At 49.7% G+C, this 15,314-nt stretch overlaps 1 protein-coding gene across 1 annotated transcript in view; it reads left to right on the top strand.

Moving 5' to 3' along the window:
- LDLRAD4 (low density lipoprotein receptor class A domain containing 4) overlaps positions 1-15,314 on the top strand; it is a 311,826-nt gene that overhangs the window by 138,418 nt on the left and 158,094 nt on the right. The window contains 1 exon segment of the mRNA XM_019920721.3: positions 10,473-10,935. Within this exon segment, the coding sequence (XP_019776280.1) occupies positions 10,839-10,935 (97 nt within the window). The 5' untranslated portion in view covers positions 10,473-10,838.

The following is a 15,314-nucleotide window of genomic DNA, read 5'->3' as shown; positions in this document are numbered from 1 at the left end:
GTATTTTCTCAGCACCACTGCCTTACAGCTACATTAATGTCCCACTTGACAGATGAGGAGACTGAGGCTCAGATAGGCTGTGTAGCCTGCCCGGGTAGGGTGGCAGGCTGCTCAGCAGAATGGTCATTCTGAGCCCCGTCTGTTTGACCCCAAAGCTGTGCTTGCTCCTCTGAGCACAGCACCTCTGTGGAGTGAGCAGCTGTGTCAGAGTTTGTCAGCCCCGACCCTCATTCTCTCTCTATCGTGGCCTCTGACCCCAGCCCAAATAAACAGGCAGCTCCTTGCTCTTTGACATTAGTCTTGTGTATTTACTTACGGTTATTTTCCTATTTCAAATGTATTTATCAATGGATTCAGTTTTTCAGTCAAAACAGGCAAAATTTAGTTTTGATGATTGCATGTTTCCTCTAGGGACATTAGGGGGAACACTGGCTTAGAGAGAGTGTTTGGGTTAAAAGCAGTAATAGCTTGCCCTTCTGTGAGGAGCACGATCACATCCTCCTCCTCACTGTTAGAGGGCACAGTGGGGGCCAGGGGAACGGGAGGTGCTGCTGTGATTGTGGTGAGGCCTCCTGTTGCCCCCCCCCCCACCTCCACCCCACCACTGCCAGAGGCTCCTGAGGGCCCACTGCAGAGCAGGAGGGAATGGGTCACTTCCTACTCATTGGCTCCAGAGGGGAAGGGAATAAATAAGGGCTGGTTTTAGAGGGAAAGGAAGAACTGAAAGAAGATGCTCTTTTCAATGGGAAGAAAGTTGCCGGTCATGCTGACGGGGCCACAGAGTACTTAGTCCTGCAACACCATCAGACACTGGCCAAGTATGGGGAGTGATGAGAACAGGAGCAGTGATGTCAGGCTCCAAACTTTGTGCTTAAAATTTCCTCCTGCAAGGGCTTCCCTACTGGCGCAGTGGTTGAGAGTCCGCCTGCCGATGCAGGGGACACAGGTTCATGCCCCGGTCCGGGAAGATCCCACATGCCGCGGAGCGGCTGGGCCCGTGGGCCATGGCCGCTGAGCCTGTGCGTCCGGAGCCTGTGCTCCGCAACGGGAGAGGCTGCAACAATGAGAGGCCCGCGTACCGCAAGAAAAAAAAAAAAAATTTCCTCCTGCTGCCCAGAGCCCTGTGGTTTTCTTGGGTGGTTTCATAGGAACTCTCTTGTCCAGATCTGATGGTGGACACGTTAAACAAACAGCTTCACTCAGTGTCAGGAACACTGACGTGGGCTTGGTGCACTGTTCAGGGTGGGGTGGTTTCTGTAGCGGTGGTACGTGCTCTGAAGCTGCGGAAACTCAGCGGACTGCAAACACACAGGCCTAGGTGCTGCGGGGCACCGTGTCAGGAGGGCCAGTCCTGTGTTACAGGAGGTACGTCTCCCCCACTGGGGACGCTTGGTGGGACACATGGTACCTGCGGTGGTGGCTCCCTCATGAATAACACCTGTTTGCTTCTGCTGTGACAAGCACACGCGTGGGCCTTTGTTACCAAGGCAGCGGAAACTGGTCTGATGAGCCCTGTCTGCTTGGCTGGAGGCCTCCAGACACACGGGGTTGGGTTGTGTAGTCCCATTACTCAAATACCACTCAAGCTCTCCCCTGAATTCTCTGCCCCTTCAGCAGCTGCTCTTCAGGACAGGTGCACTGTCATGGCCCTGCCCCATCCAGCCTTCCAGGAGGCCGGGAAACTCTCTCAGTGTTTCCCTAACGGCTGTGGAGTTGGGCACCGCTCGTCTGTGGCTTAGTGTGCTGGGGCCTTTCCCAGAGTGGGAGCTCGCTCTTGTGCTCCACTGCCACCCAGAGCCCCTGTGTCACACTCTCGGGCCAGCTGCTGCAGTGACATCAGCTCCAGGGGCCAACCTCAGACTGTACCATTTTGTGTTGTATCCTTGGACGTCTGCTGAAATATGTCCTTGGGCTTCTGTGATCAGACTGAGTTGTTCCACCAGTGCTGACTGGGCTAAATGAGTTCTGCTTCCAGAATTTGGCGTGGCTCCCGTGGTGGCTTTCTGGGTTGAATTCCACGTCGTCTTGGGAGGCTGGTCCAGAGATGATCTTTGAGTTCTCTGTGAACCTGTGGTCTGTCTGGGGCAGTCACAGGGTCTTCCTCCTCCTCGGATGGTGGATACGTGGCGTGTGCTGCTGCTTCTGCTTCCCTTAAACGAAAGAGGCAGCGGGGTGGTTAAGTGGAAGGAAGTGCAGGTCCTGAGAGGGTGCAGGTGGGTCCGCGTCCATGAGCTCTCTGCCCACCTCCTCTCTGCAGAGCTAAGCGGGCTCCTCCTCGGTTTCGTTGTCTCTCTGCCAGGGCACCGGTCACTAAGCAGCCCTGTGTGTGTGACCTTCAGTGCACCTGTGTTAAATTGGCCTCTGGTCGGAGCCTCGTGGGCCCCAGTGTGGGCAAGTGCCTATCAGGGCTCACAGCACGCATCTCCCTTCTCCCATGTCTGTCCCAGACCATGTGGACCTTTCTTTGGAAACATCTAAGAAGAATATTATTGGAGTGTTCAGTCCACTACCACCCACCTCAAACAGGTTATTGAATTGTAATATAATGTGGAAAGTTTTCTTTTTCCTAGAGAAATATATTTTTCAGAAAATGAATATGAGCATACAAGGCAAAGCTACTTGATGAACGTTTAGGTATCCACTGTGTGATTAGAAAGCAGATGTGGAGCTGGTCTGGGGCTTCATGCACAAGGGACACTTAGGAAACGTTTGCTAACACGAGTGCTTGGCATTGTGCAGATGGTTCGTTTCTGTAGGAGCACCGGCTGTTTCATTGTTGGTCATTATATTAGCTTTTCAGGTGCCAGTGGCCCTGTTCCAACACTTCCTGTCATGCAGAGGGCACTTGGTGAGATGTCCTCTCTGTGCAGAATTTCATTCTTGAGGCCTTGGGAAAGCTTCAGAAATATACGTAAAAGGACTTAAAAAGTCAGCACTTTACAAAGGTACAAACCAAACAGGGTGAAGGACAGAAGAAAGGCAGATTGGACCCTGCTTGGTTATTTTCTAGTAAGGAGATGTAAAACCTGGGTCAACTTTATTTATTACCATCTATTGCTGTTTTTAAAATTTGATATTTCAATATGTAAACATTTAGAAAAATTGAATATCGAGACTCTTTTTCCTTTTAAAGACGAGTTTCTTTTTTGTCATTTGTTTAACTAAATAATAATAACAAAAGGTTATTCTACCACATTTCATACCAAATACCTCACCTACACATTTTCTTTACTTTTGTATCCTTTCCCTTTTCTTCCTTTTATTAACTTTAGCTGACGTAGGGTGTTTGTGAGCTTTGTGAGCTTAGATTTTTATCTGTCAAGAACTTAAAAAATATCAAGACAAATCATGTGAGGAAATACGAGGTCGAACGCTCTGTCGTGTCCGGCTGGGTGAGATGGAGCTGGAGGAGGGAGGGTGGGCCATGCTCTCCAACCCTGCATCAGGCATCTGCCCAGGTGCACTGTTCTTTAACATTGATTGGAGACCAGTGTTTTGTACATGGCCCCTCATTAAATGCACAATAAATCTATGAGTGTCATTGTTGCTTCCACTCTACAGATGAGGAAGTTGAGGCTCAGAATTAAGTAACTGCCAGAGTTGCATGTGGCCTAGAATGAGGTGCACCCAAGGCGGTCTGCCTCAGAGTCTGGCCTTCTGTCCTCTGGCCTGTTTGCATAGAAAGCTCTCCTTCCAGTGTGTTTTAAGTGGTGGAGGGTTGGCCTTGCCTGTGCTCCAGACGCCCAGCCTGACCCTCCCACAAGGAGCACCCTCCCGGTGTATATGCCCTGTGGCCAGCAGCCTCCTTGGTCGCAGGCCCTTGGTGCTTCGTGCAGCTGAGGCAGGGCAGAGAGAGTAGAGTGACAAGGGGGTGACCCAGCTGAAGCTCAGATGTGATTCAGTGCAATATAACCAGCATTTATTGGGTACCTGCTGTATGCTAGTCCCCATGGACAGTGCTGTGGATGCAAAGATTAGCAAGAAAAGGTTTCCGTTAGAAATACCTCCATAGACAGAGATAGGAGAGTGCAGGCACCTCAAATAGTGCCGTGCTAGAGTAGTGACCCCACAAGCAGCTGGATGAGAAGATGCAGCTTGTGTGGTATTCTTTAGGCCAGAGAGCAGGAAGGAGGTCACGGGCAAGGCACCGGGGTGCAGGCGCTGGCCCAGCAGCCCTGATGGGTGACGGGGGTGCCAGGAACATGTGCAGGGAGGGTGGAACTGTGGGCCCATGTTCCCTTCTGCTCTCAGCCCCCTTTCCTTGCTGTTCATACTCGTTACCCCTGCAGGCCCCCCTTTTCTTGGCCTGCCATGCCCATTGTAAGCTGGTTTTATCTGAAGAAAATTGGGGTGGAGGAGAGTGCTAAGTGCTAAGCAGAGCCGGCCTGTGTCCCTCACACCAGGCTGGGAGGAGTGACCTCTGCTCAGCTGGCATCCACTGTCGAGGTGACTGTGACGTGCTCAGACTAGGTCAGGGGACCTCCGGTCAGTGCACGTCCGCCCAAGGACTCTGACTCTGCCCCTGCCCCAAGGCCCTGGCCCTTCTGCGCCTTCTCTTTGGGGTGTATTGGTGTCATGGGCATGGCCCGATCTGGGCCTGGGAAAGTGGGTATCGTTTCAGGATCCCCTGAGCCCCACAGGCAGGGGTCCATGTGTGCCCTGTGCCCTTTCTCAGCTTCTTCCTTTGACCAATTTGCGTCTATGGGAGAGCCTGGAGCTTGGGCCCAGACTGACACCTGGTTCTGGTCCAGCTTTGCCCTCATCCTACAGTGTATTCCCTCTCCTCCCTGGGCCACCGTCTCCTCCTCCATGAAATGAACGGCGACCCCATGGGCGCCCCCCCCCCCCCCCCCAGCCCATAGGTAGTGTGAGGAGGTAGTGGTACCTGTACTGATTATTAGGGGCAGTTTTCCTACTTAATTATCTGGGGGAAATGTTCTCCAGCTTGGTTTGAGTAGAGCTCAGACTGTAGATTCTTCAGGTTTTATCAAGTGTCAGATTTTCGAGGTGACATTTTAAAGGATGGTCTAATAGAATTGCTACCTTCCCTGTTTGCATCTTGTGTGCATATTTGAAGAGGGTTTTAGATTTTGTACTTGCTTCCTGAAGTGGTGACCTGAGTACCTGGAGCCCATTGAGCTGCCCAGGGCTCGATGGCTTTGAGGTTGTGTTATAAAAGCTGCAATTGTCATACACCCCAAATCACAGAAATTAAGAGCAGTGAGAAGGATCTGTACTGCTGTGCAGATGGCCCTTTGTCTGAGTTGTTCTCAGACTTGGTTTCTGTGCAGATTTTCTGTGCTGGTTCACAGTGTCCTTTTCATGCACATTTGTCCTGTCTCCCTTGATTGGAGACATGAGCACTGGGGCCTGCTCAGATCAGAAGGGACCTCGAGCTCTCACCCCTCATGGTGCATGAGGATGTGGTAGCCTGGCTGAGCCTGGCCCAGGGCAGGGCAGAGCCAGTGGCTGCCATGAGGAATACCTAGACTGACCGGCACTTCCCAGGTCTGTGTGTCTATCCACAGGGCGGAGGGCTCCAAGCTCGGGCAGAAGCAGACCCTCAGGTTTCTTGTCCCACTTTTCCTCACCTCTGTCTCGCTCAGAATCCATTGCCACTTTGACCTTAGGTGAACAAGGCAGTAGTTGAGTTTTTTCCAGTAAGCAGTGTGGCACACTCTCAACCTATTTCTGTTTTCTGAGTTTTGCAACAGTGTCATGGTTTGTCGGGGTTGGGACCATCCCTTCACCTCTCCATGCTCCTTCTTCCGAGGGTGGAGCAGCGCCCGTCCTCAGACAGGTGGGACCTCTGCGGCCTGGAGCCTGCGGCTGCTCGGTCTGGCCATCACCCAGGTGGCTGTCACCTAGGTAACCAATGTACCAGCGAGGCAGTCTGTCCATGGTGCGAGGAAATCAGAAATGAAACTGCGGTATTGATTTTTTTTTTTTTTTTTGCGGTACGCCGGCCTCTCACTGTTGTGGCCTCTCCCGTTGCGGAGCACAGGCTCCGGACGTGCAGGCTCAGCAGCCATGGCTCATGGGCCCAGCCACTCCGCAGCATGTGGGATCTTCCCGGACCGGGACACGAACCCGTGTCCCCTGCATCGGCAGGCGGACTCTCAACCACTGCGCCACCAGGGAAGCCTACGGTATTGATTCTTTATGCACTACACTTATACTAGTGTTACTAGATTTTGAGAAAAGGTTGTTTGACTTCTCTGTTGAGTTGACCTCTGTGCCCAGCGTGTGACCCTATGTTTCCTGAATTGCAAGTCTTTCTGCACTGAACTTTCATGATAGGTGTCATCTGTGGAATGCAGTTCTTTTCACTCCCCAGTGATTCTAGAGAAGCTGTGTGTCGTATGAGTTTTTGTGAACAAGTGGTAAAGCAAACGTATTCCTATACAACTTATTTGGTTAGGTTTCGTGGGCGTTCATGTTTTTAAGAACGTCCCTTGTTGTGGGGGTGTTTTTCCCTTTTGTGTGGTCTATTTTCTTAGTAACTGTTGCTCCATTATGGGAGGGACTTAACGACATGTTTCAAGTGCAATATTGAATTAATTTATTTCCTGGTTAGTCCTGCCCATCTTCCCAGTGTAAGTAGAACATGTGTGTGTGCGTGTGTGTGTGTCCATATGTCCATGACAGGATGGTGGTAGTGTGCTTGCTGTAGAGGGGCTCTTGAATGGGTTCAGGGTTACTCTGTGACCTTGCATCCTGGGTAAGTTGCCTCTTTCTCTCTTCATTTTTCCTCTTTTCCCCCCTAGATTTTCCTGATTTGAGCATTACCAGCGTTAAGGCACTTCGGTTTAGGAAACTACCTGAGATTCAGAAGTAGCATGGGAATAACAGTGGCTGGAGGGGCAAAAGACCAGGTGTTAGTCCCAGTTCCTGAGCGCTAGTTTGGGACTAAGTCATGTAACCTCTGTGGGGCTAGAGTTTTCTCTGTGGCTTGAGAGGATTTAGAGCAGTGACCTCCATGGTCCTGTGCTGGGTACTTTGCTGTGAAGTGTGAGTGCAGGGGAGTCACTGCTCGTTATCCTTGTCTCACCTTGACTAGTGGGGTGGTAGCAAAAGCCTTGCCAGTTCAGAGGCTCAGAGCCAGAGGTGTGAACAGCCTCTCAGCCCAGGGATGGCATCCATCAGCATGGCTCGGGGCAGTGGGTTGGTTTGCAGGGTCTGCCGAGCCTCTCTGTGCGCCTCGTCCAAACACCAGCAGCCTTGGTCCACCCATCCATCGTTCAGTAGACTCGTCCTACTGACGTCCACTGGGCACCAGGCAACGCCTTAGGTGCTCAAGGGAAACGTCCCCGTGGGGCTTACAGCTCAGCGGAGAGATGGTGCTGAGCGATCAGCACCCCTGCATGCAGCCACAGCTGCGGCCAGGGCCAGCGAGCCAGGTTACCGGGCTCTGCATTTAGTCCCAGGGGTGGGCGAGGTGCCACCTCTGAGACTAGAAGGTAAGCAGGGCCCTCGAGGGTGGGAGGCAGGCAGGACAGCGATGTGTTCAGCTTCTGCGCCTTTTTCCTGACTCTTGGTTGGCTGCCGAGCTGTGAAAGCCGACATGTGGTACCTCTGCCAACTCTAGGTCCCAATTACCCACCTGTTCTCCAGCCTGCTGGATCATCTGTACTTTCCTCCTGAGCATGGCTGCCTGGCCCCGTTCCCTTTGGTCAGTCCCTCGCTGAACAAAACAGACTCCAGGTTCTGGGGACCCGCTCCTCTTTTTTGTGTGTTTCTAGAAAGGGTATCTTATCTGTGTTGTTAGTGGTGAGAAAAAAACATTTTATGGCAGTTACAGGTTCACTTTCACTTGAAAATTGCATATTAAGGAGACTCCAAATGTATGTAGGAATATGCACGTCATCAGTTAATGAAGATAATTAAAATAAATTTTGGCCCTTCAGCCTGTATTGGGAACCACACATGTCATGCTCTAAACATCCAGGCCAGGACCATGCCCAAGACCTCAGGGGGAGCTGTTACACACCTGTCGTCTTCCCTCCCTTTTAGAAGTAAAGTTAAGTATTGGTGAGTGTGACAGAGACAGTAAGAGAAAAAAAAGAAGAGTTTGTTGTTTCTTCTATTTCTATCCACATCAGCCTCAATCTTTCCCATAGCCTTTTGAAATGTATAGCTTGGTTTTTTAAAAAATTGTGGGAGCATGCCTTTTGCAATGAAACAAGATAATTAAGCAAAACCCCTCAATAAAACAACAAAAACATCACCACACTTTAGTTTGTCTTTGAGTTCAGGAAAAGAGAACAAATACAGTCTAGTATTTCTGTGCGTTGAAAGCATCATAGAAAGAGTAAAGAGAATCAAGGTTTTAGGGCAGGTGGGCTTTTATTTTTAACTGGCAATTCCATTCCCTAAAGTAGATAACTACAGTGCACATGGTCCTTTACTCTGGATGTTGGTGTAGGACTTTGGGACATTGATAACTGTACTGGTCATTTGATACAGAATGTTTAAATTCAGAGAACAAACATTTTCTCACATTTTCAAGCACTTCAGAACCACCATTTACATAAATGATTTTTAATTAAATTTTTTACCTATTCATTAAACTTGAGGACTCCTACTGGGCTGCACTTTATTAACTGAGATTGTTACTGCAAGTACGTGAAGGCAATGCAGTTGAATTTCTTTCTTAATGTAATTAAGGTGCTTCCTTAATCCAGTAGGGCTTCCTTCCAATTAGTCTGTATTAGTGATGTTTTACTTTATTACCTTATGTTTACAGCAAGAGGGCTTTAACAGAGGGTTCCGTTCTGTTATGTGCTGTTTTCTTAAATTTTTTTCTTTTCTCTAGTTTGATGGTGAAAAAGAGGAATAAAGTTACATTTTTTAAAAATTAGCTATAAATTGTTTAGGATGAAGTGATAATAATGGAAAAGGTTCCTTTTCTCTAATACCAGAGATTCATATTTGGGATTCTATTTTAAAAGTCTGGTCCTATGTAGAGAATGGACTTGAGGACACAGGGAGGGGGAAGGGTAAGCTGGGACAAAGTGAGAGAGTGGCATGGACATGTGTACACTACCAAATGTAAAACAGATAGATAGTGGAAAGCAGCCACATAGCACAGGGAGATCAGCTCGGTGCTTTGTGACCACCTAGAGGGGTGGGGTAGGGAGGGTGGGAGGGAGACGCAAGAGTGAGGAGATATGGTGATGTATGTATATGTATAGCTGATTCACTTTGTTATACAGCAGAAACTAACACACCATTGTAAAGCAATTATACTCCAATAAAGATGTTAAAAATAAATAAATAAATAAAAATAAAATTGAAAAAAACAAAAGCCTGGTCCTTGGGCTGGTGCAGTGGTTAAGAATCCGTCTGCCAATGCAGGGGACATGGGTTCAATCCCTGGTGCGGGAAGATCCCACATGCCACGGAGCAACTGAGCCTGTGCGCCACAACAACTGAGCCTGTGCTCTAGATCCCACAAGCCACAACTACTGAACCCACGTGCCACAACTACTGAACCCACGTGCCACAACTACTGAAGCCCATGCGCCTAGAGCCCATGCTCCACAACAAGAGAAGCCCCTGCAATGAGAAGCCCGTGCACCACAATGAAGAGTAGCCCCCACTTGCTGCAGCTAGAGAAAGCCCGCGCACAGCAATGAAGACCCAACGCAGCCAAAAAAAAAAAAAAGTCTGGTCCTTTGGACTTCTAACATTCTTGTAGTTAATGTTGCTAGTATAACAACATTAAAATATATGATAAGTATTTGTAAAATGCTTTTATTATTATGGGATATGTAATATATATGGAACAGTTTATATTGATAGATTAAATTTGCTTTTCCTTCCTATTCTTTTAAAAAAATTATCACTGACCTTTTCTTCCCACTTAAGAGTCACTTTAAAAAATATATTTATTTATTTATTTATTTGGCTGCACCGGGTAAGACCGGTTGGGGCATGCAAGATCTTTAGTTGCAGCATGTGGGATCTAGTTCCCTGACCAGGGATCGAACCCGGGCCCCCTGCATTGGGAGCCCGGAGTCTTAGTCACTGGACCACCAGGGAAGTCCCAAGAGTCACTTTGTGAAACAGCTCAACCCAAGTCCTTTCTGGCGTGCTGACAGCAGTGGGCATGAACCTCAGATCCCACTTGTAAGACCTCAGAAAACTGCTTAGGAAATGGATTTCTCCTTCAGGTGTCTGTGGCCTAGGGTAGCCTGGGGAGTACATTTGAATGCGTGTGACCTTTGTAACTGTTCCTAGAATGGCTCAGAGCAGCTGGCCCCATCTTGTTTTGGGTGCAGGAGTCCCCCCGGCCCCCCACCCCTTCTCGGGCAGCAGGAGAAGTGCTACACATGCCCCACTTCCCACACAGTGTGGTCATGGGCACAGCTCTGGGGGCTGCTTCTTTTTCTTTTTTGGCTTCTGTGGGTCTGCTGAGTTTCATGTTCTACTGGTCATCAGGAAAATGATCTCTTTCTTTTTAATTTCAGCAAGGGGAGAGGCGAAGCATAGAGAGCTGCAGATCAGACCCTCCTGAACCCCCCGGAGCAAGTGAGACCCCTGGAGAATGCTGGCTTCCAGGCGGCTGAAGGGGTCCTTCCTCTGAGGTGGGTAGGCCGGTGTCCGTGGGACAGCTTCCTCGCTCCTGGGCCCACCATGGCCTCCACTCTCTGGCTAGACGGCTGATGTGACCGGTGCCCCAAGCGTGCACACTGCTGGACTGGGTGCCGTCCCAGCTACCACCTGCTCTCAGAGGCTGGGAGCAGGGCAGGTTGGTGTCCGATGCTACCAGAAACCAGACAGGCAGAGTGATGGCCTCCTGCAAGCTGAGATGGAGGTGACCTGAGGCCTCCTGGATGTTCCTGGTGACGGGACAGCTGACAAGTTGGAACACAGGCCTGCCGGGGAGCAGTATGCAGGAAGCTGGCTTTCAGGCCACAAATGCTTTCACAGGTGAGAATCTGCCACTTAACTGAAAACTTTATTTCATCTCTTAGTCGATAGGTAATAAGATACCAAACAACTCTATGAAATGAATATATGCCTACATTTAGGAACTGAAGCCCACACAACGTCAAGGGGCTCAGGCTGCCGTGGTGACTGATTTTGGCAAAACTTTGGCATGTTCTCCTTTTCTGTAGAGAGGAATTTGAAAGAGCATCAGACATTTTACGATTCTGCTTTGTTGAGTTGTAGGGCGCACATAGTATCTGGCGAGCCACCGTTCCTTGAAGAAAATCCATCCCTTGCAGAGCGGTGTGTTGGGTTGTCTTTCTGTCCAGAGCTGGGAAGACTTGGAGGGAATAGTTATGGCTGATGAGTAACCTTTCCCTCCGCGTCGTTAGTTTTCTTCCTGAGACTCGCTCGTGTGCAGACGGTAGTGGGGTGGCGACTCTGAGCACTGACCTTCTCCTGTAAAGGACTCGTGGAGAAGCCCCGTGTCACTCTTCCACGTGGATGTTCTCCCCCCAGGTCTGATTTGCTCCCTTCACAGGGAACCACTCAGTCTGGCTGGTGCCCAGAGCCAGGGCTTGAGCCACGGAGCTTTTGAATTTGGATCCTGGTTCTTTGTCTGATTCACTTAACATCCCAGGAAGCCACTAATGCTTCTGGGCCTCTGCCTCCTTATTTATAGAATGTGGGCCGTGAAGTTGAAGGACCTCGTGGAATCCAGGGAAAACAATTTTATGTAAAAAGAGTTTTGTGTTTTTTTTTTAAAGGAAGGATGATAGGAAAATTACAAGAAGTGCCTGTATTCTCTGGCCCTGTGAGTCCTAAAAGTTGGCAGGTTTTCCAGTCGTGTGTAGCGGGCAGCTTGGGTTGCTGGGGAGAGAGCGTGGGGCTCTTCCTCCCTCCGGCTGGAGCTCTGCTCCTGATAGTCACGTGTTGTTCCTGCTCCCCTGGCTGGTTTGACAGTGAATGTGGTCACGTGCAGCTCTCACAGGAGAATGAGGGCTGGAGGAGCCGGGCATGTGTAACAGGGGACCCCCCTCCTGGGGGCCAGTTGGGGAAGGTCCCCCAGAGTGGTCAGGGCCCAGGAAGACGAGTGAGATGGCTGTTTCAGAAGAGTACGTGGAGCCCAGCTCTCTAGGCCCTCCTCAGCTGGCCAGCCCAACCGGAAACCCCCCCTCCGGTCCTCCCTAGGGGTCGTGCCTCAACTGTCCATCCCAGGAGCTGCAGCCCTGGGACGCAGCTGCCGAGAGAGTTGCCTGTGAGGCCATGGAAGGCAGCTTGTAAAGCAGCTCCAAGAGGAAGAGGGAAGAAGAGAAGGAAGAGAGGGTGGGACAGAAAGAACCTGAGGAGGGGCACGCAGCTCACAGTCCAAAATGTAGACGAGCCTGTCCCCACACTCCTCAGCTGTGTTACTGCCCCCACAGGGGTGAAGAGCGTGCACTGCCTAGCTCCCGAGGCTCCCAGCTCACTGCCGGTTTCTCCTAGGTGGTCAGCTCTTCTGCCCCCTGGGAGGGGAAGCCCCCAGCCCGTCGGGGGGCCTTGGGATAGTAGGCGCTAAAGAATGGAAAGCAAGAATGGTTCAGCCTGGAGAACTGGGGGTAGTTAGGACAGTGCCTGCCCCGTTAGTTCAGGCCCAGGTAAGTGGTTGCAGTTGTGACTGTTCCTGCCCCAGTTGTGGGCCATGCACACTGCCCTCTGTCAGCTCTCCACACACTTGCCCTGAGCCACCCTCTTGGAGCTCCTCCCCAGCTCTTATTTTCTTATCTGCTTTTAACTCATAGTTTTCCCAAGAACTCTGTTTCTTTACAAATTTGGCCTTGTCCCAGCTGTGTCAGCCCACCTGAATAATAATCATACTACTGGCAATAGTGAAACGATAACTGTGGCCGACCTAATGTTCTAGCTGTGTTGCCCCGCCCTTCTTCACCGCAGCTCTGAGGCCGGTGTTGGTGTGCCGGTGTCACTGCGCAGGGGGCACACTCAGAGTAGCCAGGAGTTAGATTGAGCCGGTGGCCTTTCCAAACCTCCTAGTGGTATGTGCGACCCTGGCTGCACACGGGGGTCACCTGGGGAGCCTTACCACTGACTGGGCCTCATTCTCAGAGATGGGAAGCTAACTGGTCTCTGCTCACTTAGTCCTGCTACGTTAGGGCTGCATCCTAACAAGAGCTCAGGTGCTTGGGGCACAGGAAAGTCTGGGAAGCACCGGGAGCATCGTGGGGCAGGTGTCAGAGTTGAGGGGCAGGTTCCAGAGTCAGTTCTTGATAAAAGAAACCGACTTGTCCTTATTCCTTCAACAGGAATGATTGAATTAACTAATCGGCCCACCCTTCAGAAAGCTGTCGAGTGCTGACTGTTATTTATCAGAGCTGGGTACACCGGGGCAGTGGTTTTAGCTTCCCAGTATCTCTAGGAAGTAACAAGTGATAAAAGGAAGGAGACCTAAGTGATGGCCTTCTCTCGGGGTGGGTCCCTGGGGACTCAGCTTACGGATTTGTTCTCTGTCTGCTCTTCGTCATTCTTTGTCCACATAGTTGGTAACAGTTACTTACGGTGGCGTAGGATGAAGGGGCTGAACCTGCATCCCTGCCCCGTGGGTGGGTTGAGCTGTGGTCTCAGATGGAGGTGAGCAGGGGGCTTCCCCTCCCCGCCTGATTTACTGTTCTTATGTTTTTTGACTTTAGTCTTTCTTATCCCAGGGCAACTGAAAACTATCATCTTAGCTTCTGGAATTGAAGATGCTAATGAAAAAAGTCTTGCCTTACGTATCTTAAATGATAAAGGGGTTAAGGCATTTTTCCTTGGCTTAAATCTTGTTTTTGCTAGACAAAAGTCACTATACAGTTAACCATACCTCCACTGAAAAAAATTTATCAGTTTGTATTTTATGTTCTGATTCTCTTGGAAGTAGGGTTGGGAGGGGCTCCAGATTTCTTAGGATGTAAGGAAGGGCTTAGCGGCTGCAGTCTGGCTGGGAGGGAGCCTGGGAGGCCTGTGTGAAGCTGTGTTTGCATGGCAAGTCCATGCTTGTTTGGAGCGTGTGAAATTACCTTGAAGGTGGTAGAAGCTGGGAAGTCCCCTCCCCCATGCACTGCTGGCTGCCTGCCCGCCCACGTGGTTAGAAGTCCCCTCTATGTCTTGCTTCCTGTGTGCATGCAGGTGTACCCACATGGATACGTACTGTAAAGTCAGCTTTCTAATTATGATTTTCTTTGGCTAATCCTTGCATACAGGAATTTATACATTGTTTTAAGTTTTCTCAGCACATGTAATTTAGAAATTATTTTAATCACTTAGATACTATTCTTTTTAACAAACTCAAGTTTTTCCTTTTACAAGTAATGCCTGCTCATTGTAAGAAAATTTGGAAAGCACAGAAAAGTTGAATGAAGACAAATACTTGGCCACACACAGTCCTGCCGTATGAAGCTTTCCCATTGTTAACATTCTGGCTTGTGTCCTTTCAGTCTTTCCTGTGCAAGTTTCTTCTTACAGAACTGTGTTCATAATATATATTCAATTTTATAATCTGCTCAATCCCTTTTAACTTTACATTATGAGCATTTTCATTATAAGTTTGATTTTAAATTGTTGCATAATATTCTTTTATGTAAGTGTACTTGAGTTTCAAAATTGTGCTCTTATTGTTGGATATTGCAGTTTTGGACAGCTTTTATCCTTATAAATAATGCTTTGGTGAACACCTTTGTGCAAAAAGCTCTTCTGTATATTGGGCTATTTCCTTTGGATAAACTCCCAGAAAAAGAATTATTGGGTCAAAGATGTGAACTTTATTAAGGTGTGTGATTGAATTTCTGAAGGGATTGGTTGGTCCCAGCTTCTGAGGCTGGCTGAGCTCAGTCCCCAGGTGCCCGTCCACAGCGGCTGCAGCCTGTCCTGAGAGTTACACATGTTGGTGACTCTGTAGCATGCCCCCCCCAGGAGGGTCTCCTGAGTATGGCAAGGCCCAACGACAGTGCTGCTATTTCATTCAGGCAGGTGACCTGGGGTCTCTGCTTTGGTTCCTCCCACTGAGCTTTGGTTCACGCAGGCAGTGATGTAAGTGGATAGACTCCTGTGACATCAAACCTGCAGCGCCTCTGGGCAGAGAGAAATGGAAATCCTTCCAGCGGGGTACAGCCAGCCCTCTGCTGAAGCGTCCCAGCCGTGGGAGATTTCCTCTGATGTTCACTGTACTCTGGTGAGTGGAAAGCATCCCGCCTGGGTTGTCACCTAAAGCTGATGCGGGTTTGAGACCCTGCTCCTCCCTGCCCCCAGGGCCGCCCTTAGATGCTCAGTTAACCTTCTGAGGCTCTGAATCTTTCCATTCAATGCAGAAAGACATTCAACCTTGGATAACTGGGTAGATGAACCAGATT

This window comes from Tursiops truncatus, chromosome 13, assembly GCF_011762595.2.
Source record: "Tursiops truncatus isolate mTurTru1 chromosome 13, mTurTru1.mat.Y, whole genome shotgun sequence".
NCBI lineage: Eukaryota > Metazoa > Chordata > Mammalia > Artiodactyla > Delphinidae > Tursiops > Tursiops truncatus.
This window is presented reverse-complemented; position numbering and strand designations above follow the sequence as displayed.